We start from the raw sequence: 24,666 nt of genomic DNA, 5'->3' as shown, positions 1-24,666 counted from the left end.
TGCTGTATCCTTAACCCACTGAGCGAGGCCAGGGAACAAACCTGCGTCCTCATGGATACAGATTTGTTTCCACTGAGCCACAATGGGAACTCCAATGTTTAGGTTTTGTTCCTCTAAAAATATTTTTTTCCCCACTAACTTTGTCCTTGAGAAGTGATCTGCATGAAGGAAATTTGTGGCAAGGAAGTGGGTTAATTAAGCCCAAAGAGTAAACCATGGTGAGGAGCCCTTGGCCTAAGAGGCACTTGGCAAAGAAGGGCTATTGCTCCCCAGCCATCTGTCCTCCCCACCTCTCAGCCTCCTGGTCCTCTGCACAAGTTGCTCCATTATTTTTAACTCATGCACATCTTGAGGGGCCACACCCATGGCATAGGGAATTTCCTGGGCCAGGGATGAAACCTGAGACATGACAGTGACAATACCAGATCCTTAACCACTAGGCCACCAGGGTACTCCATCAATGCACATTTTTAATGAAAATCTCAGAGCCTTCTTTTTGTAAACTTTGGTTTCTTGGATCTGTATGTAAGGAAAAAAAAATTTTAACTGTTGTGGTTCAGCAGATTAAGAACCTGACTAGTATCCAATGAGGATGCTGGTTTGATCCCTGGCCTTGCTCAGTGAGTTAAGGATACAGTATTGCCACAAGCTGCAGCACAGGTTTCCATGTTGCTGTGGCTGTGGTGTAGGCCGGCAGCTGCAGCTCCAGTTCAACCCCTAGCCTGGGAACTTCCGTATGGCACCAGTGTGGCCCTAAAAAGACAAAAAATTTTTTTCAATATAAAGCTGTGCCAGGGACTAGTTTTGGGGTCTACATTTGGGCACTGGATGGCTAGGAGAGTCTATTCTTACTTGAAGTGAAGAGAATATGGGGCAGCTGGCTGGTCCTAGGCATCAAATCCATCTTGGGCCACCTACCTTTCTAACCAGAAGTCCTCCTTGCCTGTCTGGTATCCACTTGTCCCACAGTTCTCTCCAGGACTCTGACCTGTAGTGATCTGAGCAGGGTTCCAAAATCACTCCCCCACCCTTGTCCCAAAGCCCTCATGCCAACAGTTAAGTGGTAATGAGATGGTCCCTTCTGTCCATCAAAAGCATTCTGTCTTAAAACTTTTCTCTATCATTTGGCACTTTGTGTCTTGTGAATCTCAGTTTCACACATGCTAACTGTGACTCTGAACAAGTCACTTAACCTCTCCCAGAAAATATGAGCTGTTAAGGGAGTTCCTTGGTGGCACACCAGGTTAAGGATCCGGCATCGTCATTGCTGTGCTGCAGGTTTATTCCCTTTCCTGGGAACTTCTGCATGCTGGCCAAAAAAATAAGAAAAAAAAAGACAGCTGTTGCTATTTCAGCTGTTGCTGCTGTCCCCCTGAAACAAGGCTTTGTGCCCAGAAATCTTCCAGGATCTAAATGGACAGAGAAGGCTCACCTGATATTATTTATGAACCAGAGACATTTCAATGCTCTATAAACCAAAGGTACATATCAAATGTCAGAACTCAGAGTTCCCATGCAGTGCAGCAGGTTGGGGATCTGGCATTGTCGCTGAAGCAGCTTGGGTCACTGCTCAGGTGGTGCAGGTTCGATCCCTGGCCTGGGAACTTCTGTAAGCACGGACAAACACCCCCCCCCCAAAAAAAACCACCCCAAATTTCATAACTCAAAAGTTTCCAAAGTAAATTACATGTATTAATATTTGAAACCACAATTAACTAAAAAGGACATAATTATCCCTGAAATGGAGACAGGGCTGGAGATTCTGGATTGCTGAAGTCCATTTGGCTCTCAATCTTCAGAGTATTTCACCAAATGCCTACATCCTCACAAAGGCCCAAAGGCCATATGCAACCGCCAGCTTGATTCCCAAGGTTCAGGAACAGCCATTTCTGGAGGGTGTTCAGGAGCGAGTTCACTAAGAAGTCAAAGTTCACTGAGGTCCAGTGCGATGAGCTCTCAGGATCTGCTGAGCCAAGTCTCCTTTTATACAGATGAGGAAACCCAGGTCCAAATACAGTCTAGAGTTACACCAAAAGTTAGAACACAGTAACAATTAAAATTCATGCTCAGTCCACAGTGTGTCACTCTAAAAATACTAGTTTACATACAGGTTTTCTTTGTGGTGGGATGCAACCCAGGTTGCACCCTGAAAAATGCACAGTGAGAATGAAAGGCCTTTCAGGCAGAAAAGAGAATGAACCACAGTACGATGACATATGCAAGAGCATTCATCCACATTCCTTAATCCGTGAGCCCAATTCTGTGAGAGGATTATTAAGGGAAGGCAAGTTACCAGGACAAACATTAGTACATGAGTAGTGTAGGATAAGTCTAACAGAAAGACTTGGAATATTCTTCCAGGGGACTTGGGGGTAGTTCCTGCAGGCAGTGGGGAATCAAAGGATTATAAAGAAGGGGATAGGCTATATGAAGAGAATAGGGGAAACTGAAGTTAACTTCCAACTTGTTGAGTTAAAGCCGTCATGAGACATCCATGGCAGGGGGGAGGGGGCATGGGTAGCAGATGACTAGATAAGCACAAAGGTAACAAATAGGCAAGGTCTGAGTGATGGATAATGTTAAGACAGTGATCAGTCACTCACTGAATGTTCACTGCATGGCCTGTGGCCTAAGGCAGGTGGAGGCTAGGATACAGCCATGAACAGAACATATGGCCTCTGCCGCTGGCAGTTTACGACTGAACTGGAGAGACAGATTAAACAGCCACGGCACAGTTATTCCAATGCTACAGAAGAGCAGTAGAGGGTCTCTGAGCACTTAGAGCTGACTTAGCATGAGGGCTTGTGGAAAGTTTCCTGAGCAAGTGATGCTTAGACCAAACTCTGAAGGATAGAAAGGATTTACCTACGTGGGGTAGAACAGAAGGTTCAAGGTAGAGAGAACAGCAGTTCAAAGGTATATGGAGACAAGGGGGAAGCTGGGCAATGGGCAGGAGGTAAAAACATGAAGGCCTTAAGGGCACAGAGACATCCAGCTAAGACTAGAGAAAGGCATACAGAGTCAAAGAGATCAGACTGGCTGCAGACAATAATCTGGGGAAATAAGGAAAAACAGAGGACAAGGCCACACAAAGACAATTCTCGACTAAGCCAAGAAAATGAGGCTTAACACCAGCACCAAAACCAAACTGAGAACAGAGAGGGTGGGGAATAAGCAGCAAGAGAAGCACATGATCAATAGAACGCGAATGGAGCTGGACTTTCATGGTTTTCCTTTTTTTCGGGTCACACTCTTGGCATATGGAAGTTCCCAGGCCAGGGGTCAATCGAAGCTGCAGCTGCCGGCCTATGTCGCAGCCACACCAATACCAGATCCAAGCCACATCTGCAACCTACGCCACAGCTTGGGGCAACGCCAGATCCTTAACCCACTGAGTGAGGGTAGGGATGGAACCCACATCCTCATGGATACTAGTTGGGTTCTTAACCCAGTGAGTCACAGCGGGAATGTCTGGACTTGCATGTTTTGATAAAAGTTCAGGAAAGTTTTTTCAGAAAACAGTGATCTTAAAAAAAAAAAAAAAAAAAAGTCAAATTATTTACAAGTATCAAATAAGCATAGTTAAATTGTAGAAAAATAACATACACATATATTTACAGAACAAATTTGAGAAACACAGCTAGTGACAAGAATAATGCAAAATGGCAACCATTTGTACAATGCTACAAATGCTCCCAGCTCTTTACAAAGTCTGTTGTAAGGCAGGCCTTGTTTCTTTTCAATCTTCCTGATGTCAAAAGTATACAAACTTGGTTAAAGTTGATTCCATTACAAGTGTTACTTTTACTGGTTCCTTTTGGAGATTAAATTCACTGTGCACCACCCTGTTATTCACCTGTAAAATAAAAGCACAAACTGTCCAAAAGAATGTAAAGCTCCTAGCGAAAGCTTCTTAGTAAACCTCATAGAAGGAGATGGCAGAGTCCTTCGACTGCACCAAGAAAATGATGCAAACTGCACGCAGGTCCCAGCAAATGCTTAGAAGGCAGCACTGCGAGCTGGAAAGGGCACTGAAGCACACACAGACTTGAGTTTGAGGGTCAACCTGCCCCTGGGTCATACCGGGCAACATATTAAGCTTCTCTGAGCCTCATGGTAAAATGAAAGGGGTGGATTATGTTACGTACCAAATATACAACTGCTCTATTAATTCCAGGCTTGGTTGTAAGCACACCTGCCATCTGCTACCTCACTAAGCTATAAGTGCCTTTAATGCAGAGGCCACATTCTGCTCATTTTTGGACTTTCATGCCAGTGTCTACTCAGAAAGTGCTTAAAAAATGAACAGTGCTTGGAGTTCCCATCGTGGTGCAGCGGAAATGAATCCGACTAGGAACCATGAGGTTTCAGGTTCAATCCCTGGCCTCGCTCAGTGGGTTAAGGATCCCGAGTTGCCATGAGCTGTGGTGTTGGTTGCAGACGAGGCTCAAATCTGGCGTTGCTGTGGCTTTGGAGTAGGCCAGTGGCTACAGCTCCGATTAGATCCCTAGCCTGGGAACCGCCATATGCCACAGGTACGGCCCTAGAAAACAATAAAAAAATAAAAATGAACAGTGCTCATACCATATGACCCAGCAATTCCATTCCTGGGCATTTGTCCAAAAAAAAAAAAAAAAAAAAAAAAAAAAAACCCAAAAACGCTAATTCAAAAAGATACAGGCACCTCAATGTTCATAGCAGCATTATTTACAATAGCCAAGGTATAGAAGCAACCTAAGTGTCCATCAATAGAAGAATGGATAAGGAAGATGTGGTGCATGCATACAATGGACTATTACTGAGATTTTGCTATTTGCAGCAACATGGATGGGTTGTAGAGTATTATGCTAAGTGAAATAAGTCAGACAGGAAGATAAATATGGTATAATACCACTTATTTGTGGAATCTAAAAAAATATAACTAGTGAATAAAACAAAAAAGAAGCAGAGTTCCTGTCATGGCTCAGCAGAAACGACTCTGACTAGTATCCACAAGGATGCAGGTTTGATCCCTGGCCTTGCTCAGTGGGTTAAGGATCTGGCATTGCCGTGATGGTGATGTAGGTCAAAGACATGGCTGGGATCTGGCGTTGCTGTGGCTGTGGCGTAGGACAGCAGCTGTAGCTCCAATTTGACCCCTAGCCTTGGAATCTCCAAGTGCCTCAGGTACAGCCCTAAAAAGACAAAAAATAAATAAAGACGCAGACTCACAGATACAAAGAATGAACTAGTGGTTACCAGTGGGGAGAGGGAAGCAGGGGAGGGGTAATATAAAATTAGAGAGGCAAAAAGAGTTATAAAGGGATTGTATAAAATCATGTGTGTGAAACTTTTGGAAATTGTAAAGCACTATAGAATTTAAAGAATCTTTCATTCAATTAAAAAAAATCAGCTTTCAATTAAAAAAAGAATGAGGTTTAATAAAGACTTAACGAACACTGGTCAGCAAAATAGTTTTTCAGTTAGCTTTAACTAAAATGGATTTCTATTTATAGTTGGTTTAATCTGTCTTTTTTTATTACACATTCTTGAGACGCCGAGAAGAAACTATTTTCTCTTAAAAATTCTTTTTCTGTGTCTGACTTTTTTTTTTTTGCATTAATTTTTTAAATTAAAGTATAGTTGATTTGGGGAGTTCCCATCATGGCTCAGCAAAAATTAATCCAACTAGTATCCATGACGATGCGGGTTCAATCCCGGGCTTCCTTCAGTGGGTTAAGGATCCAGCAATGCCGTGAGCTGTGGTGTCGGTTACCGACAAGGCTCAGATCCTGCATTGCTGTGGCTGTGGTGTAGGCCGGTGGCTACAGCTCTGATTCGACCCCTAGCCTGGGAAATAATGTTGTGCCAGTTTCTGCTGAATAGCAACGTGATCAAAGAAACTATTTTCTTAAAGAGATAAACTGAGCAATATAAGAGATATGGGAATATGGTCGGAAAGACTGTCTATACATTATCTATAGTCCTTCCTGTTAACATTTTTCCCCCCAAGAGCTCACCTCAAAATGAGGTGAAAAAGTTTTGAAGGATCTTAATCATCATATGTAAACCATTAACATTAAATCTTTTTTTAAAGAAATAAGAGTTACTATCCCTCGGGGAGGTAAGGCATAAGTAAAATACTCCATAATTGTGATCAAGGCATGAGCTCCAGCAGCACTCTGCCTGGGCTGGGAGGCCAAGGCTGCCACTTCCGAGCTGTCCATCTGTAATAGGGGACATGAATCCCAATACCCACCCTGAGGGCTATTGTAAGACTTAAATGGATTCACATCTGTAAAGCGCAGGGAACAGCTCTTGGTGCAGAATGAGCTGTGCAGTGGGTAATAGTACTACTATTACTGTGCTCATTTACAACCTTTTCTCTCTTTTCTTTTCTTTCTTTTTTTTTTTAAATGGCTGCACCCACGGGATATGGAAGTTCTCGGGCAAAGGATCAAATCTAAGCCACAGCTTCAACCTACACCACAGCTGCAGCAAGACTAACCTACTGTACTGGGTGCGGGATAGAACCCACGCCATCACAACAACCCAAGCCGCTGCAGCCAAGTTCTTAATCCACTATGCTACAGTGGGAACTCCTACAATCTTTTCTAATTAGCTCTCTTTAGGTATAAAACTCCCAGATCAAGAAGAAAATTACTCTTCAGAGTTCCCTTCGTGGCTCAGAGGTTAATGAATCTGACTAGGATCCATGAGGATACAGGTTTGATCTCTGGCTTTGCTCAGTGGGTTAAGGATCCATTGTTGCTGTGAGCTGTGGTGTAGGCCAGCAGCTACAGCTCCACTTTGATCCCCAGCCTGGGAACCTCCATATGCCACGGGTGTGGCCCTAAAAAGCAAAAGCAAAAAAAAAAAAGAAAAAAAAGAAAAGAAAAGAAAAAGAAAATTACTCTTCAATCTTGATATGATAAACCACTATCATCGGGACCTTCTCCAAACTATGGTTCCTATATTAACCCACCGCAGTCCTTGGCCACTCATATTCATTCAGTGAACATTTACCATGGGCTGCAAGCTGGGCAGACAAATGTGAGCCAGTGTCAGTCCTTAAAGAAGCCCTCGGGTTCTCCCCTCCCTCGGGAGAGTTGAGTCAGGCAGGCAGGACCACTGAGCAGGGAGGATCTTCAAAAGCTCACCTGATATCCACCTCACTCATGTACCAGTGAATAGAGTGGCCCTATCAGTTTCCCTCGGCCGAGAATTCTGAACAAGGCTGCCACGGTTCTCTAAACTTCCCATCAGCCCACTGTTTCCAAGCAACTCAGCAGCATCACTCATGTTCTCATGGCTAAAGTCAATCTTCTCATGAAAATGTTCTCAAGGGTCTTATTCGCTTTAGACTGATTGGAGCACACGTTTACTTGGAATTTACTTACTTTGGTGAAGAAGTCAGCAATGTGCCACTTATTTCCATACTCTTGAAAGACGTTAGACATTGCTCTGATCATCACAGAGCCGGTATGGGGGTCCCGTAAAGCAACATGAGCTACAAAAGAAAAAAAAATTTCGTCCATTTTCCTTCTCTAACTAGCAAGTTTGCATTTGTTCTTTGATCCACAGTTAAAACCTAGAAAATGGCTTTGAACTGAGAATAAACACTTGCATTATGGAAAAGAATCTAAAAAAGAGAAAAATTTACTGTACACCTGAAAATTAACAGAACATTGTAAATCAACTATACTTTAATAAAAATTTTTAAAAAATAAACACTTGCCTTAAGACATGAGACTCATGTGACCAATAGCACATAACCTCAGAAGGACATTTTTTTTTTTGGCCACACTCTTGGCAGGCAAAATTCCTAAGCCAGGGACTGAACCTGCCCCACAGCACTGACAACTCTAGATCCTTAACTGCCAGGTCACCAGGGAATTCCTAGAAGGACATTCTTTTTTATGTGCTTTTTTGTGTGTGTGGGGGGTGCACCTGTACCCAATGGACATTCCCAGGCTAGGGGTAGAACTAGAGATGCAGTTGCCCAACTACACCACAACCACAGCAATGCCAGATTTGAGCTGCATCTGCAACCTACACCATAGTTCACGACAAAATGCCAGATCCTTAACCCACTGAGAGAGGCCAGGTATTGAACCCGCATCCTGATGGATACTAGTTGGGTTCATTTCCACTGAACTACAGTGGGAACTCCCTTTATATGCATTTTTAAAGCATAAGTTTTCAAATATACACAAAAATAGTAAGCAAAGTTTAATAATCCCTGCCCCACATAATCATCCTTCAGATTTAAGAGTTATCATTTTGTCATATTTATTTATCCCTTTTCTTTCTTTCTTTTTTTTTTTAATTTTCAGGGCCACACCCAAGATATATGGAACTTCCCAGGCAAGGGGTCGAATGGGAGCTACAGGTGCCAGCCAACACCACAGACACAGTCACAGCCACAGTCACGTGGGATCTAAGCAGCATCTCTAACATATACCGCATCTCACAGCAAAGCTGGATCCTTAACCCATGGAGTCGGGTCAGGGATCAAACCCATGTCCTCATGGATACTAATCAGGTTCATTACTGCTAAGCCACAAGAGGAACTCCCCTTTTCTATTTTTTTATTGCTGACTTTTACACTAGAATTTTAAGCTAAATAGCTGTAAATACATCCATATGGAATTGATTTGGAGGTACTCAAAAATTTAACTACTATTTTTGTTATTAAATTAAGAAACATAAATGTGTCTAGTATGGAAACTCAATGGGAATATCAAAATTGCATGTTTTCATAGTAATTCTGGGTTGGCATAGAAAAAATATGGGACATCTTTACAACTTCAAGGTAGTCAAAGGTTTCTTAGAACACAAAAAGCATAAATCATAAAAGGAAAAACTGATAAATTGAAGTTAAAATCTAAAATGTTTGCTTTTTGGCAGCTAAGAACTCTACCACTGAACTATCAATGCTTCAAAACTTTTGCTTTTGGGAGTTCTCGTTGTGGCTCAGCAGGTAAAGGACCAGATGTTGTCTATGTGAGGATGCAGTTTCAATCTCTGGCCTCCATCAGTGGGTTAAGGATCCAGCATTGCACCTATGCCATACCTGTGGCTTTGATCTGATCCCTGGCAGGGGAACTCCATATGCTGTGGGGCAACAAAAAAAAAAAAAAAAAAAAAAAAGAGAAAGCCAATCCAATATAAGATTGGGCAAAAGAAGGCCATCAATGGCCAACAGGCACATGAATAGGTGATCCAAAAAAAACCCATTCAAATTGAAAGAAAAATATTTTTATTTCATTGCTAAATTACTAGTGGGATGTGTACCCCTGTTGGGCACTGCAGGACTTCTCAAGCTAGGACACCACCATAACACTGGCTCTTTATCTCAGCAGTCCTCCAAAGCCTAGCTACCCCTGAAAATGATAACATCTAAAAGAGTATATGGAGTTCCCATCGTGGTGCAGTGGTTAACGAATCTGACTAGGAACCATGAGGTTGCAGGTTCAATCCCTGGCCTTGCTCAGTGGGTTAAGGATCCGGTGTTGCCGTGAGCTGTGGTGTAGGTCACAGATGCAGTTCGGATCCCACGTTGCTGTGGCTCTGGCGTAGGCCAGTGGCTACAGCTCTGATTAGACCCCTAGCCTGGGAACCTCCATATGCCGCGGGAGCGGCCCTAGAAAAGGCAAAAAGACACACACACACACACAAAAGAAATAAAATAAAATAAAATAAAATAAAAGAGTGTAGCACGATCTAATTTTTGGAGCCATAAATTACCTGAGCTAGTGGTTCAGAAAAGTAGAGCTCAACTGGGGGACCACAGCACTAGTGTGTATACCTGGAAGTGAAACTGCTGGGTCTTGGAATAAACATACTTTTTACTTTCTAGGATCACACACTGCTGTCCAAGGAGGCAGTATACCTGTCTCTCGTCGATGGGAGATAAAGGAACCCACTGTCCCACCTCCCCACACATATTTGGTACTGCCTCATCCGATCAGGTAAAAGCGGGGGACCCATAAAGTTTCACTTTAACACACAGTCCAGTTTCCCACTTTAGGCACTAGAACTTTTATATACCCCTCCAACGATAAAACCTGATTCTTTTTATATTTTTTCTTTAGGGCCACACTTGTGGTATATAGAAATTCCCAGGCTAGAAGTCGAATCAGAGGAGCAGCTGCCAGCCTACCACACAGCCACAGCAGCAGAGGATCTGAATTTGGTTCGTGAACTACACCACAGCTCATGGCAATGCCGGATCCTTAACTGACTGACCTGGGCAAGGCCAGAGATCTAACCTGCATCTTCCTGGACACTAGTCAGGTTCGTAACTGCTGAGCCACAATGGGAACTCCAAAACTTGATGCTTGACTGGAACAAAATTTTAATGCTATTCTGAGCTGAGAGGAATTAATGGAAATCCCCAAAGCATTCCATTCCTCCAAATGAGGAAGTTGAAACTTGAGCTAGGAGCAGAAAGCAAACCTAAAAACCAGAGTTGCACTGTGCCTCAGGGGAAATGTCTACTCCAGTGGAAAGTAAAGCTGGGAAAATGTGCCTGGGAGGTAGGGAGATGAATTTAGCATTCCTGCATTAACCAAGAGACCCTGAAGAGAGAGAGCCACAGAGGTCCATGTGGTCGATGATCCCCTTTAAAAGAAGTATTCCCAATGTATGCCCCCAGGAGTACCAGAGATTAAAATTCTACAGAAGGAGCTAACAGCTCAAACACACAAACTCCCACAAGTGACAGGCAGCAGAAACAACCAAAAGAGCAACCCCCCCCCCAAAGACTTTAGATATTGGAAACATTAGATATAAAACATAAAATAACTGCATGAAATATTTAAAGAAATAAAAGATGGCATCACAAGAAGGAAACGAGCAAAGATACTGTCACATGATCAGCCACATTTGGGTGTAAAATGAATTTACCACCTACAAATCTTCCTTAAATGAATTTCTTTCTTTTCTTTTCTTTTTTTTCTTTTTAGGGATGCGCCCATGGCAGATGGAATTTCCCAGGCTAGGGGTCCAATCCAAGTTGTAGCTGCTGGCCCCAGCCACAGCCACAGCCACAGCCACAACAACTCAGGATCCGAGCCACAACAGCAACCTACACCACAGCTCAGGGCAATGCAGGATCCCCCCACACACATCCCCCCATCCCCCGCCCCCAACCCACTGAGCGAGGCCGGGAATCAAACCCACATCCTCATGGATACTAGTCAGATTTGTTTCCACTGCACCACAATGGGGAACTCCTCCTTGAGTGAATTTCTAAAAGATATACTTTAAGTAAAAAGAAAATGACCCCAGAAAAATGATCTGAGATTCAGGAAAGAATAGAGAACAATGAAAATGGTAAATACAGGGGTAAACAAACAAAGACTGTATAAAATGTTACAAAAATATTCTAAATTGTGGGGTTTTAAAAAATGGACAGGCATTACCTAGAATAATGCTTGCCACCTTAGTACATGCCAACCTAGTTGATGAAAATGTGTTGATTTAATGTCATTTCAGAAGAAAATCAGGGTGGAAGGAGTGTAAGAATACATAATAATTTCATATACTAAAAGTTACAAAAAATAGGGGATAAGAAAAAATGTTAAATAATAGTGCTTAAATGTGGAAGGTGGTAAGACTTAGTGTTCTAAGATTCCATGTATCATCAAGAAGTACGGATAAGCTTTGTATTAACTTGAGACTAAAGACATGTGAATAAAATTTCATGGGGAACCATAAGGAGATATGAAATGCATACCTTCCAAGTCAGTACCAGGAGAAAATTTAAGAATAACAACATAAATTCATAATCAAGCAGAAATAAGAGCAATAAGACTAACATAATATTGCACACAGCAACTTTACTTCATTGTTTTAAGTGGAATAAAGGGGGGGAAGAAAGCAAATAAAAATAAATAGCAAAAAGTAAAATGGTAAAAGTGTAAATATTTGAATGCTAACAATAAAAGTAAATTGTCCTGGATTTCCTGCCATGGCATAACGGGATCAGTGGTGTCTTGGGAGCACTGGGATGCAGGTTTGATCCCCAGCCTGGTGCAGTGGGTTAAGACTCCAGCATTGCCACAGATGTGGCTTAAGTCGAAACTGGGCCTACATCTGATCCCCGGCCTAAGAACTCCATATGCTGCAGTGCAGCTAAAGCAAAAGAAAAAAAAAAGGAGAAAAATGGAAATCTGGGCCCAAATGAATGAAATAAAAAACAAACATAATACTAGAGAGGATTAACAAAACTAAAAATGGATTCTTAACAGAGTTCCTGTCGAGGCGCAGTGGAAACAAATCCGACTAGAAACCATGAAGTTGCAGGTTTGATCCCTAGACCCCCTCAGTGGGTCAGGGATCCAGCATTGCCATGAGGTGTGGTGTAGGTCGCAGATGCTGCTCAGATCTAGTGTTGCTATGGCTGTGGTGTAGGCAGCAGATGTAGCTCAGATTCAACCCCTAGCCTGGGAACCTCCATGTGGCGCAGATACAGCCAAAAAAAAAAAGGATTCTTAACTAAGTAAGCCACTGACAAGACAGATCAAGAATAAAAGAAGCGGGAGTTCCCGTCGTGGCGCAGTGGTTAACGAATCCGACTAGGAACCATGAGGTTGCAGGTTCGATCCCTGGCCTCGCTCAGTGGGTTAAGGATCCAGCATTGCTGTGAGCAGTGGTGTAGGTCGCACACAAGACTCAGATCCAGCCTTGCTGTGGCTGTGGCGGAAGCCAGCAGCTGAAGATCTGACTGACCTCTAGCCTGAGAACTTCCATATGCTGCAGGTGCAGCTCTTAAAAAAAAAAAAAAAATACACGCACTTTCATCTCTCTTGGGTGAATAAAGTTACATTTAACTTTAACATAGACATTTTCATTTTACATTACTGTCTTTATTTTGCTTTGCTTCCATTTATTCACTAACATTTTATCTTGAATTGCACACATATTTGCAAACTGCTTCAATTCTTTTTTTTTTTTTGCTTTTTAGGGCCACACCAGAAGCATATGGAGGTTCCCAGGCTAGGGGTTGAATCAGAGCTACAGCTGCTGACCTACGCCAAAGCCACAACAATGCAGATTCTGAGCCTCATCTTCGACTTACACCACAGCTCATGGCAACACCAGATCCTTAATCCACTGAGCGAGGACATCAAACCTGAAACCTCATGGTGCCTAGTCAGATTTGCTTCCACTGCACCACAATGGGAATTTCTACTTTAATTCTTTTTGAAGAAAACCAAGAAACAAACAGCTAAATAAATGCCCTTGACCACATCTATCTTCTCTCTAGATTTTCCTGTTTCCCTTCATGACTGAGTCAAGTCCACCCCTTCAGCACAGAAGATTCTTTGGGATTTTAACTTAGTACTAGTAATATTACTAGCAATAATAATAATATTATCAGCATAACATATTGGTTAATTTCTTTTTAAAACTTATTATGCCAGTTATTATGATAAGCACATCTGTATTACATAATTTAATTTATATAATATCCCAATGACATAAATATATTTTATCTTATTTTGCATAAAGAAACTGACACATCTAGAGGCTAAGGAAATTGAAGGACTCAAAGACAGCAAGTGACAGAACTGGCTTTGGATCAAGATCTTTTTCACATGAGAGCCAATCATCTTATTTTATTATGTGATACTTTGCAAAGAGGTTGGTGTAGTCCCACAAGAAAGAGATGAACAGATGCAAACCTGCCATCTCTGAAAGTGGGTCAGTCCCTTCCCTTCCTTTCCCTTTTCCTCCTTCCTCCCTGTCTCTCTCCCTTTTTTCTTTTTTTCTTAGGGCCACACTTTCGACATACGGAAGTTCTCAGGCTACAGGTTGACTCGGAGCTGCAGCTGCCAGCCTACACCACAGCCACAGCAACACCAGATCAGCGTCTTGTCTATAATTTACACCACAGCTCATGGCAATGATGGATCCTTAACCCCATTGAGTGAGGCCAGGGATACAACCCTCATCTTCATGGATATTAGTTGGGTTTGTTACTGCTGAGCCACAATAGGAACTCTCTTTTTTAAAATTTTTTGGCCTTAAGGACCCTTAACCCAGTGTCCCAGGCTGGGGATCGAACCTGCATCACAGTGCGCCCAAGATGCCACCAATCCTGCTGTGCCACAGCACGAACTCTGTGGAATAGTTTCTAAAGTGAGATGGATGGGTTAATGAAAATTTCTCCTTACATACATCAATTTGTAAAGCACAGATAATATCTTTTTAAAAGGATGAATATGTTTCTCACTATCATCAAACCTCACTGTCTTACCTGCCCGGGTGGGGTAAATGATGAAATAATCACTGAATGTAGGCAGCCTCTTCTCAGATACATCATCTGAGTCCATGGGTTCATCATCCGTTTCCACACCAATGTCTCTTCTCTCTATTTTTTGATAAATGAAAATACAACCTATGATAACATACCATTGATACCAGTAACCATCGACAAAAGTTTCAACAAGCCTGTGTCTCCACAAGAGAGAGAAATACCCACTAAAGTTACATAAGTTCAGTATTAGTCCCATGACCCACCTAGAATCACACAAAGGATGGGACATCCCCCCTCCCAGGAAACTGCCCACCTCTCTCTCAAATGTGAGGTTTCCTGATCTGCCTCATGAAGTTAATGACTTACACCTTCCTTGGCCTAAAGTAACTATCCTATCCCAGGTACATTTTCCCACTGTCCCTTCCTCCCAGCTCAAAGTCCCTAGCATACTACACAATGAAAGCTGTGCCTGTGGGTCCACTAATGTAAAATAATTTTATTTAAAACTTCCTTTTCAGAGTGTCTGTCATGGCTCAATAGAAATGAATCTGACTAGTATCCATGAGGATGCAGGTTCAATCCCTGGCCTTGCTCAGTGGGTTAAGAATCTGGCATTACCAAGAGCTGTGTTGTAGGATTTGGCTATGGCTGTGGTGTAGGCCAGCAGCTGTAGTTCCAATTTGACTCCAGCCTGGGAACCTTCATATGCCATGTGTGTGGCCCTAAGAAAAAAAAAAAAAGACATCCCCCCCCACAAAACCACAAAACTTAATTTTCTTCCTCAGTCATCAATATGAGAATTTCCTATTTTCTAGAAACAGAGCTATTACAAAGAAGTCTCTATTTACCTCCTCTGCAGGCCTGGATTATAAAGATTTTTGGTTTCTCATGAAGTGCTGGACAGTTTTTATTGTTAAACATTTCAAAGATGCCTTCCAGGCTGACTTTTTCACCATTGTTCATTTTAAGAAAGCCTTCTTCTCCATGGGACATAAGAGTAACAAGGCAACAGCCAACGCCATCTTTAATTTCATTTAGTCCATCACGAAATGATCTTATTTTTTCAAGTAACTCCTGTAAAACAGGGTAGTGTATTAAAAAGAACTGGAGGTAGGAGGGAATTCTCTGGTGGCCTAGCAGTTAAGGACCTGGCACTGTCACTGCTATGACAGAGGTTTGATCCATGGCCCAGGAATTTCCACATGCCATGGGCACAGCAAACAAAGGAAAAAGGAACTGAAGGTAGAAAAAGTCAGAAATACCAGAGATGGGAGTTCCCATTGTGGCATAGTGGAAACAAATCCAACTAGGAACCATGAGGTTGAGGGTTCAATCCGTGGCCTTCCTCAGTGGGTTAAGGATCCAGAGTTGCCGTGAGCTGTGGTGTAGGTTGCAGACGTGGCTCAGATCTGGCATTGCTGTGGCTGTGGTGTAGGCCAGCAGCTACAGCTCCAATTAGACCCCTAGCCTGGGAACCTCCATATGCCCCAGGTGCGGCCCTAAAAGACAAAAAGACAAAAAAAATAAAAATAAAAAAGAACTTTAGTGAAGAGGCAACATAAACAAACCATGACATGCAGATGTTTTTGAGATGACTTAATACTATTAATTTGCCAATTAACTCCAAATTAACCTCAATTCAGTGTCATGTCAATCAAAATCTCAAAGGATTTCTGTGAAACTTTACCAGATGATTCTCAAGGTCTTAGAGAACAGATGCTCAAGAACAGCAAAACGAACATTCACAAGTTAAAAAGAGGAGTTGCCATTGTGGCTCAGCAGTAACGAACCCAACTAGTATGCAGGTTCAATCTTGAGCCTCATTCCATGGGTTAAAGATCCCACATTGCTGTGGCTGTGATATAGGCCCGCAGCTATAGCTCCGATTCAATTCCCATCTTGGGAAATTCCATATGCCTCATGTGTGGCCCTAAAAAGACCAAAGAAAAAAGAAAGAAAACCAAAAAACAATGAATGGGGGATAGATCATATCAGACATCAAAATAAAACTATAAAAGTCGTGGTGAATAAAACAGTGATATACTAGCATAGGTATAAACAAATATATGATGGACTATTTTAATATTTTTTATTATTATTATTTTTTAGTCTTTTTGTCTTTTTAGGGCCGCACCTGTGGCATATGGACGTTCCCAAGCTAGGAGTTTAATCAGAGCTGTAGCTGCTGGCCTACACCATAGCCACAGCAACACGGAATCCAAGCCATGTCTGCCACCTACACCACAGCTCACGGCAATGCTGGATCCTTAACCTACTGAATAAGGCCAGGGATCAAACCTGCAACCTCACGGTTCCTAATCAGATTCGTTTCTGCTGCGCCACGATGGGAACTTCAGAATGGACTATTTTAGAATCCAGAAATTGATCCAAGTATACACAGAGATTTAATTAATGGTACGAGTGGAATTTCAAAAACTTAGGAAAAAGATGTATCATCAACAAATGAGTTCCCTTTGTGGCTCAGGGGTAACAGACTTGACTAGTATCCATGAGGTGGGTTTGTTCTCTGGCCCCACTCACTGGGTTAAGGATCCGGCGTTGCCATGAACTGTGGTGTAGGTCACAGACTGGGCTTGGATCCTGCAGTGGCATAGGCTGGCAGCAATTTGACCCCTAGCCTGGGAACTTCCATATGAAAAAGAAAAAAAGAAAAAAAAATGAGATGACTGGCTATCCACTCAGAAATAAAGTTAGACCACCCACTTCACTGTCCCCAAAAATTCCAGCAAGTAGAAGGCTGACCTTAAACTATTTTTTTTTTAAATGTAGACAAAATAATTTAAAAAAATTTAAGTTGGAAAGGCATGGGTTTAATCAAGACAAAAACCAAGAAGCTGACAAAAAGAAAGACTGACAAGTTTCCTCACAAAACCTCAAAGAATTCCATATGGCTTAACAAAATGTCAAAAAGCAGGTAACGAGGTAGGACAAAAATATTTACATCCTATTTTGTCTAAATGAACTACAGAATAAGAAAAAAGAAAATCCATCAGGAAAAATGGCTAAGAATACAAATGGGTAACTCATAGACGAAAACAAATAGCCAATAATGTTCAACCAAAACTAATAATCAGGAAAATGAAACTTACAACAGTGAAATAGGAAGTTCCCTTGTGGCACAGCCAGTTAAAGATCCTCTGGTGTTGCCACAACTATGCTGTGGGTTTGATCCCTGAACTTCCACATTGCTGCGAGTACGGCAAAAAAAAAAAAGTGAAATAATTTTACCAGTAACATTGCTCAATTTTTTTCATGCTGTTTTTTTTTGGCTTGTTTTAGCTTTTAGTTTTTTAGCCACACCTGAAGCATGTAGAAAATTCCCAGGCCAGGGATCAAACCTAAGCCACAGCATAACAACGCCAAATCCTTAACTACTAGGCCACTGGAAAACTCCCAAGATTGTTCAATATTTACAAATAAATGTTGATAGGAAGTAGAGAAAAGAGGCTGCTTCTGGACCTTTGGGAAAATAAACCAGAACACTGATAAGATTTGCCATGTGAATGGAAGACTAGATTTAAAAGACTGCCTAATGTGGAAGAGATTCTGGTACATCCCTTGGGAAACATGAAGGGATCTGTTTTTAGCTTTGAAATAATAAAATCAAAATTTATTGAGCATTTACTATCTCAGTTACTATTCTGAGAACTTTTATACAAAGCAGCTCATTTCATCCTTACCACAGCCCTACAGAATCAACTACTATCATCATCCCCATCCCCATTTTAGAGAAGAAAGTAGTCATTTAATTTCAGGCAGAATTTCTAGAATTATTGCACTAGTGACACTTCAAGTCTGGTCACTCTTCACTGTGGGTGCTGGCCTGTACACTGTAGGGTCTTCAGTAGACTCCCTGGCTTCTATTCTGGCATCCAAAAATGTCCTCAGACACTGTCAAATGTCCTGAGGGCAATGGGGACAAAATCACTCTCAGTTAAGGTAACAACTAGGAAGGGGCAGGATTCCTCCTCTGCTATGCTGTTCCTTGATATTCCTGAGGAGTGACTCCTGGGGTCTATCAAAGACTTTCCTAAATTATTATCCCCAGATAAGGGCAAGGCTAAGCCAGGATTCAGCTGGAGTCAGAGAGGTCAAAATGGAGTTCCCACCCACCTCCACTTCTTTGTATTCCCGTGTCACCTCACCTAACTCAATCCCAATGTAATTCTGCCCAGGGCTCTCAGCAATCCCTCTCCCTGTTCCACCCACTGTGCCAAGGAAGTCCTATTAGGACCTTTCAAAGCCCCTAGGCTACAATGCTGCTGGGATGCTGAGATTCCTCTGGGTTTTTTTTTTTTTACTTTTTAGGGCCAAACCCATGGCCCTAAAAAGCATATGGAAGTTCCCATATGGGGTTGAATCGGAGCTGCTGCTGCTGGCCTACACCACAGCCACAAGCCCAAGTCAAGTCTGCAACCTATACCACAGCTCAAGGCCATGCCGGATGCTTAACCCACTGAGTGAGGCCAGGGATCGAACCTGTGTCCTCATGGATACTAGTCAGGTTTGTAACCGGCTCAGCCCTTAGCCAAGACTGAAACCCAAGAGGTCCCTGCTGGGCTCCAAGCAGTATCACACACTTAACATGACAAAACCACCTATATCTAATAGGTAAGCTGGAGAATTTCATCAGGACATTCACATCCATTGCTCAGCAGGCCCTGGTTCTAACCAGGTCATAAAACTCAATTTTTTAAATTTATTTTTAAATTATTTATCTTTTTACTTTTTCTCTTTTTTGGCTGTCCCTAGCATATGGAGTTCCTAGGCCAGGGTCAGATCCAGGCCACAGCTGCTACCTATGCTGCCACTTCGACAGCTCTGGATCCTATAACCCACTGCACTGGACCAGGGATCAAACCTGTGTCCCAGCACTGCAGAGACACTGCTGATCCCATTGTGCCACAGCAGGAAGGCCCCCAAATGTTGTAAAAAAGAAGAAAAATTATCATATCCAAGCTACAAATTTTTGCTTTTGTATTTAACTTGCTACCATCTTGTTGGGATCGATGCACAATGTACGTTCAAAATGGCACTGGTCAAGCCATTCCTCCATCCACTGGATATCTTGCTCAGCACCTGGCCTGTTCTTCTGCACACACATGAGGAAGGCCTTCCGACTGCCACTCAGGTCATAGCAGTCCTGTTTTCAAAGACAGCCAAGAAACAATATTTAAATGAAACCAAACTCAGAAATCCAAATATGCCACATATGTGAAATGAGTGTTTTCTAAGGTTAATGATGAGGTTTCCCAGTTCAGAGAAGGAGCATAACACCGATTTCCTCTCTCATCAGTTCTGGGGCGAGGCCTGGCAAGATCTGTATTTCTTTCAAATACCTTCTCAAACTAGGATGAATAAGCCGATCTCATTTTTACTTATTTATTTATTTTTATCTTTTGGCTTTTGTCTTTTTAGGGCCACACCTGCAGCACATGGACGTTTCCAGGCTAGCGGTCCAATTGGAGCTGTAGCTGCTGGTCTATACGACAGCAACATCAGATCCGAGCCATGTCTGCAACCTACACTACAGCTCACGGCAATGCCGGATCTTTAACCCACTGAGCAAGGCCAGGGATTGAATCCGCAACCTCATGGTTCCTAGTCAGATTTGTTTCTGCTGCACCACGACGGGAACTCCCAATCTCATTTTTAAATGCCTATACACACCCATTACCACTAAAGGAAAATAGTAAATGACAACACAGGGCAACAGTTATTAAAATCCAGAATGTGAGACATTTTAAAAGCGAAATAACCTGGTTTTGTCAACAAATAAGAGGTTAAAGGGAGAGATATCATAAATTAAGAGTCTCTTAAGAGACAAACCATCAAATGTAATTGTATAGACCTTGTTTTAATCAGATCCTGACTCAAAACAATCCAAATGTAAAAGGAACCAGCCAAGGAAATCTGAAGGCAGAAATCTCCTGGTGGCTCAGCAGGTTAAGTTTAAGTACTACTTTCTCTCTCTCTGACACTACTGTGGCTCGGATTCAGTCCCTGGCCTGGGAACTTCCCCATGCTAAGAGCACAGCCCAAAAAATAGCATCTTTTGCCAAGTTTAAGGAATTTGTTTCTAGGTAGAATAATGGTATTATGGACTTCAAAAAAAAAAAATCTTTCTTTAGATACATTCTAAAGTATTAATATGTATGAAAGTGATATGATATCTGGATTTGCTTTAAAATAATGGGGGGGACAGAAGAAAAAAGATTGGCCACTTGTTGCTAATTGTAGAAGCAGGGCAGTAAGTAGGTTGGGCTGGAGTTTGAAGATTCATTTTTCTATTTTCTCTACTTTACATTTCCTCTACTTCAGTTTTACATGTTCCTAATAAAAGAGGCAAACAAAAATGAAAAGAGCCCGAAGCCAGCAACTTCTGTAGTTGCCCAAGGCCATAACAGCCTGCAAAGCCCTGATTTGTAAAATGGAGATAATAACAGTGCTTACCTCATTTGGTTAATGTATGCAAAGTGGTTTAACTGGCTCATGTTTTGCTTTTACTATTGATGACAGGAAGCATGGAGATCTGACCACTTGAGAAAACCCCACAAATACTTGCCTTCAACCCAACTGAGGCAGCACAAAAAGTGCAAATGGTGACTGACCTATCTGCTGACCTGTGTATAGTGTCGGGGTAAGAGTCAAGAAACTTACCAATTCATCTTCCATACAGTCATAACTTCTCTTTGCCATCTTTCTTGGAATCACTGAATGAATTTTCATGAGAAAACAATAAAACAGAAAAAAAAAATTTTTTTCCCACATTTTTCTCTTTTTAATCAAGATCTGCTGTCATTCCTGTTAACAAGGTGCATCTCCCAAGGAATTCAGTTGCCTCTTATGTTTTGGGGCCCGGCAACCTTCAATCTTGCTTTAGAACCGTTTTCTAATAGCCTCTCCCAAAATCAGGAGGATGGAAACTTAACAAAACTCCCTTAGACCCCAGTCAGGCTCAGGGACAGGGAGACCCAGAGCAGAGGTGAAAAGGTTAAGGACCAATGAACACGACTGCACATGCGCCTCCTGAAAAGGAGACCAAGACATCAATAAAGAGAAAAATGAAGTCAAATAAACTGGACCCTATTTGATTTTTTTAATTAAACAATCTCTTAGAATTCAATTCAAATATTTATTGGGTTTCTATAGTGTGTAGTCATCGTACTGGGCAGTTTGATTCTAAAAATAAACAAAGGAACAAAAGAAACCACTGTAATTGCAAGAGACTCACAGTCTAAAGGAGTGATGAGAAAAGCATGATACATCAACTAAGCCTAGAGAGATACTATCATAAGTGCTGTGCAGCTGAAGTCAAAGGAGAATGAAAGGCTTCACAGGGCAGGTATTCCTCCTACTGACCATGTTTTGAGGTGGTTTACAGTTGTCATCTAGTAAAAACCTAAAACAATTGGCAAAGGAACAAACCTCAAAACTCAACCAGATCATAAGCACGGGACTGGCAGAGACCAGCAACGGTTTATTTTAGTGTCTACCTCAATGCGCCCGGTTTAAGAACTGCTTTCTCTCTCTCTCGCCTTCTATGTATACACACATACACACACTCGCATATTACAAACGCATACGTTTATTAAATTTGTGGGGAGAAACCCTAACCTCCCCAGCTTGTTACTATTCCTTGATCCTAAGCCGCAACTTCCCAAATTTATGGCAAATGTTCTAATGGTATGAACGTGTTTCAGAGGGATTCCAACACTGGGTTTCTCACATCATCTTTCCCTTCTCCTTCCCACAATCGTTAAGAGGAACTTGTTTAAAATGCATTTCAAGCCTGCTGAGTCAGTGATTTCTAAGCCCGCTCCAGAAGGAGTTGGTAGACTCTAATGGCTACTCTTTGGTCACTTGTATTCGGTGCCTGGGAACCATCTCTCTCCTGGCCGCTTACCCAGGGCTCCCATCTCCCATCGCGCTTTCACTCGGTCCCTAGCAGCCCGCAATCTTCCAGCTCCGCTCCCTTGGCGCTCACCTGGACGCCAGGGCCTAACCTGGAGCTCACATCCGACCCTTCCCCCGCCAGTCCTTTCTCCCCTCTCCAGTTCCCCTTCCCTCAGCCCCAGAATCCCCGGGCTGTGTGGCCTAATCCCGCGGTCACCGAGGACCCGCTCCACTGCCCCCGCCCCTGGAATCCCCGCGAGCTCACCCTGGCCAGCCGCGACCACAGCAGGGGCGGCGCTCCGCCAGCGCGGCAGCAGGTCGGCGCGGGGCAGCTGTTGCAGCACCTGAACCATGACGCGCCTGGCGGCCTCCGAGTCGTAGTATTTGGCGAGGAGCTGGGCCAGCCCCGACGCGTTGCCGCCCTCCAGCTCCAACCGCAGCTCCTTCACGCGCGGCTCCGCGTCCACATTCTTGAGGATGGTACGGAAGTCGCGCAGCTCCTGCGGGGACAGCTGGTCCAGCGTCTCCTGCAAGCGGATCGGCAAGGGCGGGAGCTTCAGAGGCGTCCTCCAAAGGTTCCTCTCCAAGTGCCGGCCGCTTCCCGGGCTTTCCTCCATTGTTAGCCTACGATGCCGAAGAGCCTGGGTGAGACGAACCAACGTGAGCCCTGCGCGCAGCACACGCCTCCCGCTTCTCTTTGTTTTGAAAAATAGAGGCGTTTCCGCTATCCTACAAAGCCCCGCCAGAGGTAGGTTGTCCGGCGGCCTAGACGCTCCCGCCTTATCCTCTCAGGCCAAAGACACGCCCCCGTCCCGCCCCCGTCCTGGAGCCACGCCCCGCATCCCCCAGTCCCTCCTATGCCGGCCCAGAGAAGCTCCTGCTTTAACCCTTGGAGCAGCGCTAGGCTGAAGCTGAGCTGTCAGGCCTTGCAGGCTCCTCAGTGGTTTTCTACCTTGGCAGCGCATTAGGACCACTAGGGGGCGGAGTTCCCGTTGCGGCTCAACAGGTTACAAACCCGACTAGTATCCCAGAGGATGCGGGTTAGATCCCCGGCCTCAGTCGGTGGGTTAAGTATCTGGCGTTGCCACGTTAGGTCACAGAAACGGCTCCCATCCCGCAATTGGACTCCTAGCCCAAGAACTTCCATATGCCATAGGTGTGGCCGGTAAAAGGAAAAAAAAAAATCACCAGAGGGACTTTTGAAACTCCTCATAACCAGGCCACAATCCAAGCTGAATTACCCTAGAACCTCTGGGCGGCAACCCCCGGCACCAATGATTTTCAGAGGTCTTCAGAAGATTCCAATGTGCAGCCAAGTTTGAGAACCATTGATTTTAGACTCCAGACCGGGATGTGGTGAGAAAAGCTGTTAACCTGACAATATGAAGTCAGCAAGAAGTTAGAAATGCACACTGCTCTGGCCTGGGGACCCTGGTAGGAGCACTGCCTTGGCCAGCAGATCTCAGCTTTGCAACCCCCAGAGTCCTTAATTGCTAGGTTCCCTAACTTGATTGGGCCCTTAGGAACTAACTAATCCTGGATTGCCTCAAAATCACTTACCATTTAGAACAGCCGGTGAAACAATCTCAGAACTTGTTTGAATCCTGACTCAAATAAGCCAACTGAAAAAACCATTCTTGAGACTATCAAGGAAATGTGAATATGGGCTGAGTGTTGGATAAGCAAGAAAATTGTTAACTTTTTTTCAGGTGGGATAAGAACGTTGTAGTTATGTAAGAAGAATGTCCATAATTTTTAGAAATGCATTGACGTGTGAAGAGTGGAATGGTATGATGTCTGCAATCTCCTTAAGGAAAGAAAAAAGGAGGTGGGGGAGAGGAGAAAGACAAGCAAAAGTGGTTAAATTAAATCCTGATAATTGTTCCATTTGAGTGACGTGAGTGAAGGGGCAATGTATCATTTACTCTTGTGATCTTTTGAGGTATTTCATAATATATTCTTGGAAATTGAGTATAACACAACTTGAAAGCAGTGTTTCTGTCCTTGTTGCCTGGAGCCTTACTAGGTCTTATCTCCAGCTGCCAGATGACTGTTTACTCCCACAAAGCCCCACCCCTAAGTAATTTGCTTCAAGTCTGAGGCAGCCAAGAACGAAATCAGTTTTTTTTTTTTTTTTTAATATCTTTGTTTTCTTAGGGCCGCACCCACAGCAATATAGAGGTTCCCAGGCTAAGGGTCAAATCAGAGCTACAGCTGCCAGCCTACACCACAGCTCACGGCAATACCGGATTCTTAACCCACTGAGTGAGGCCAGGGATCGAACCTGCAACCTCATGGTTCCTAGTCGGATTCATTTCCGCTGTGCCACAACGGGAACTCCAAAATCAGTTTTATTTAAAAGGGCACTGGGCAGTGTTCCCAAAGCCAGCTGAAGCTCATCAACCACTTCCTTTCTCAGCTTTAATAATTGTGGGAGACTGCGGGAGCAGAAAAAACAAATTCTTGAGGACTGGGATATGCAGACCACAGACTTCATAAAG

At 43.2% G+C, this 24,666-nt stretch overlaps 1 protein-coding gene across 4 annotated transcripts; it reads right to left on the bottom strand.

Moving 5' to 3' along the window:
- Nucleotides 1–1,670: 1,670 nt before the first annotated feature.
- LOC641352 (caspase-15) lies at nt 1,671–22,955 on the bottom strand. 4 transcript variants are annotated; one of them, XR_014822493.1, is made up of 7 exons: nt 22,431–22,955; nt 20,930–20,982; nt 16,584–19,412; nt 15,097–15,626; nt 14,249–14,362; nt 7,380–7,489; nt 1,671–3,856 (listed from the first exon to the last, which is right to left on the bottom strand). XR_014822493.1 is itself a non-coding variant. In XM_021068629.2 (7 exons), exons 1-7 carry the CDS (start codon nt 22,780–22,782, stop codon nt 1,806–1,808), a joined length of 1,218 nt encoding a protein of 405 aa, XP_020924288.2. In that variant the 5' UTR covers nt 22,783–22,955; the 3' UTR covers nt 1,671–1,805. The 4 variants fall into 4 exon arrangements, 2 of the variants coding, with proteins under 2 accessions (XP_020924288.2, NP_001032224.1); XM_021068629.2 differs by having other exon boundaries at nt 1,671–2,018; nt 15,097–15,322; nt 19,263–19,412; XR_014822494.1 differs by having other exon boundaries at nt 2,112–3,856; nt 16,819–19,412.
- Between the last annotated feature and the right edge of the window lie 1,711 nt (nt 22,956–24,666).

This window comes from Sus scrofa, chromosome 13, assembly GCF_054392235.1.
Source record: "Sus scrofa isolate SSC_HxYL_T2T_F1_AM1 chromosome 13, Sscrofa_HxYL_maternal_Yorkshire_Landrace_v2.0, whole genome shotgun sequence".
Classification (NCBI taxonomy): domain Eukaryota; kingdom Metazoa; phylum Chordata; class Mammalia; order Artiodactyla; family Suidae; genus Sus; species Sus scrofa.
This window is presented reverse-complemented; position numbering and strand designations above follow the sequence as displayed.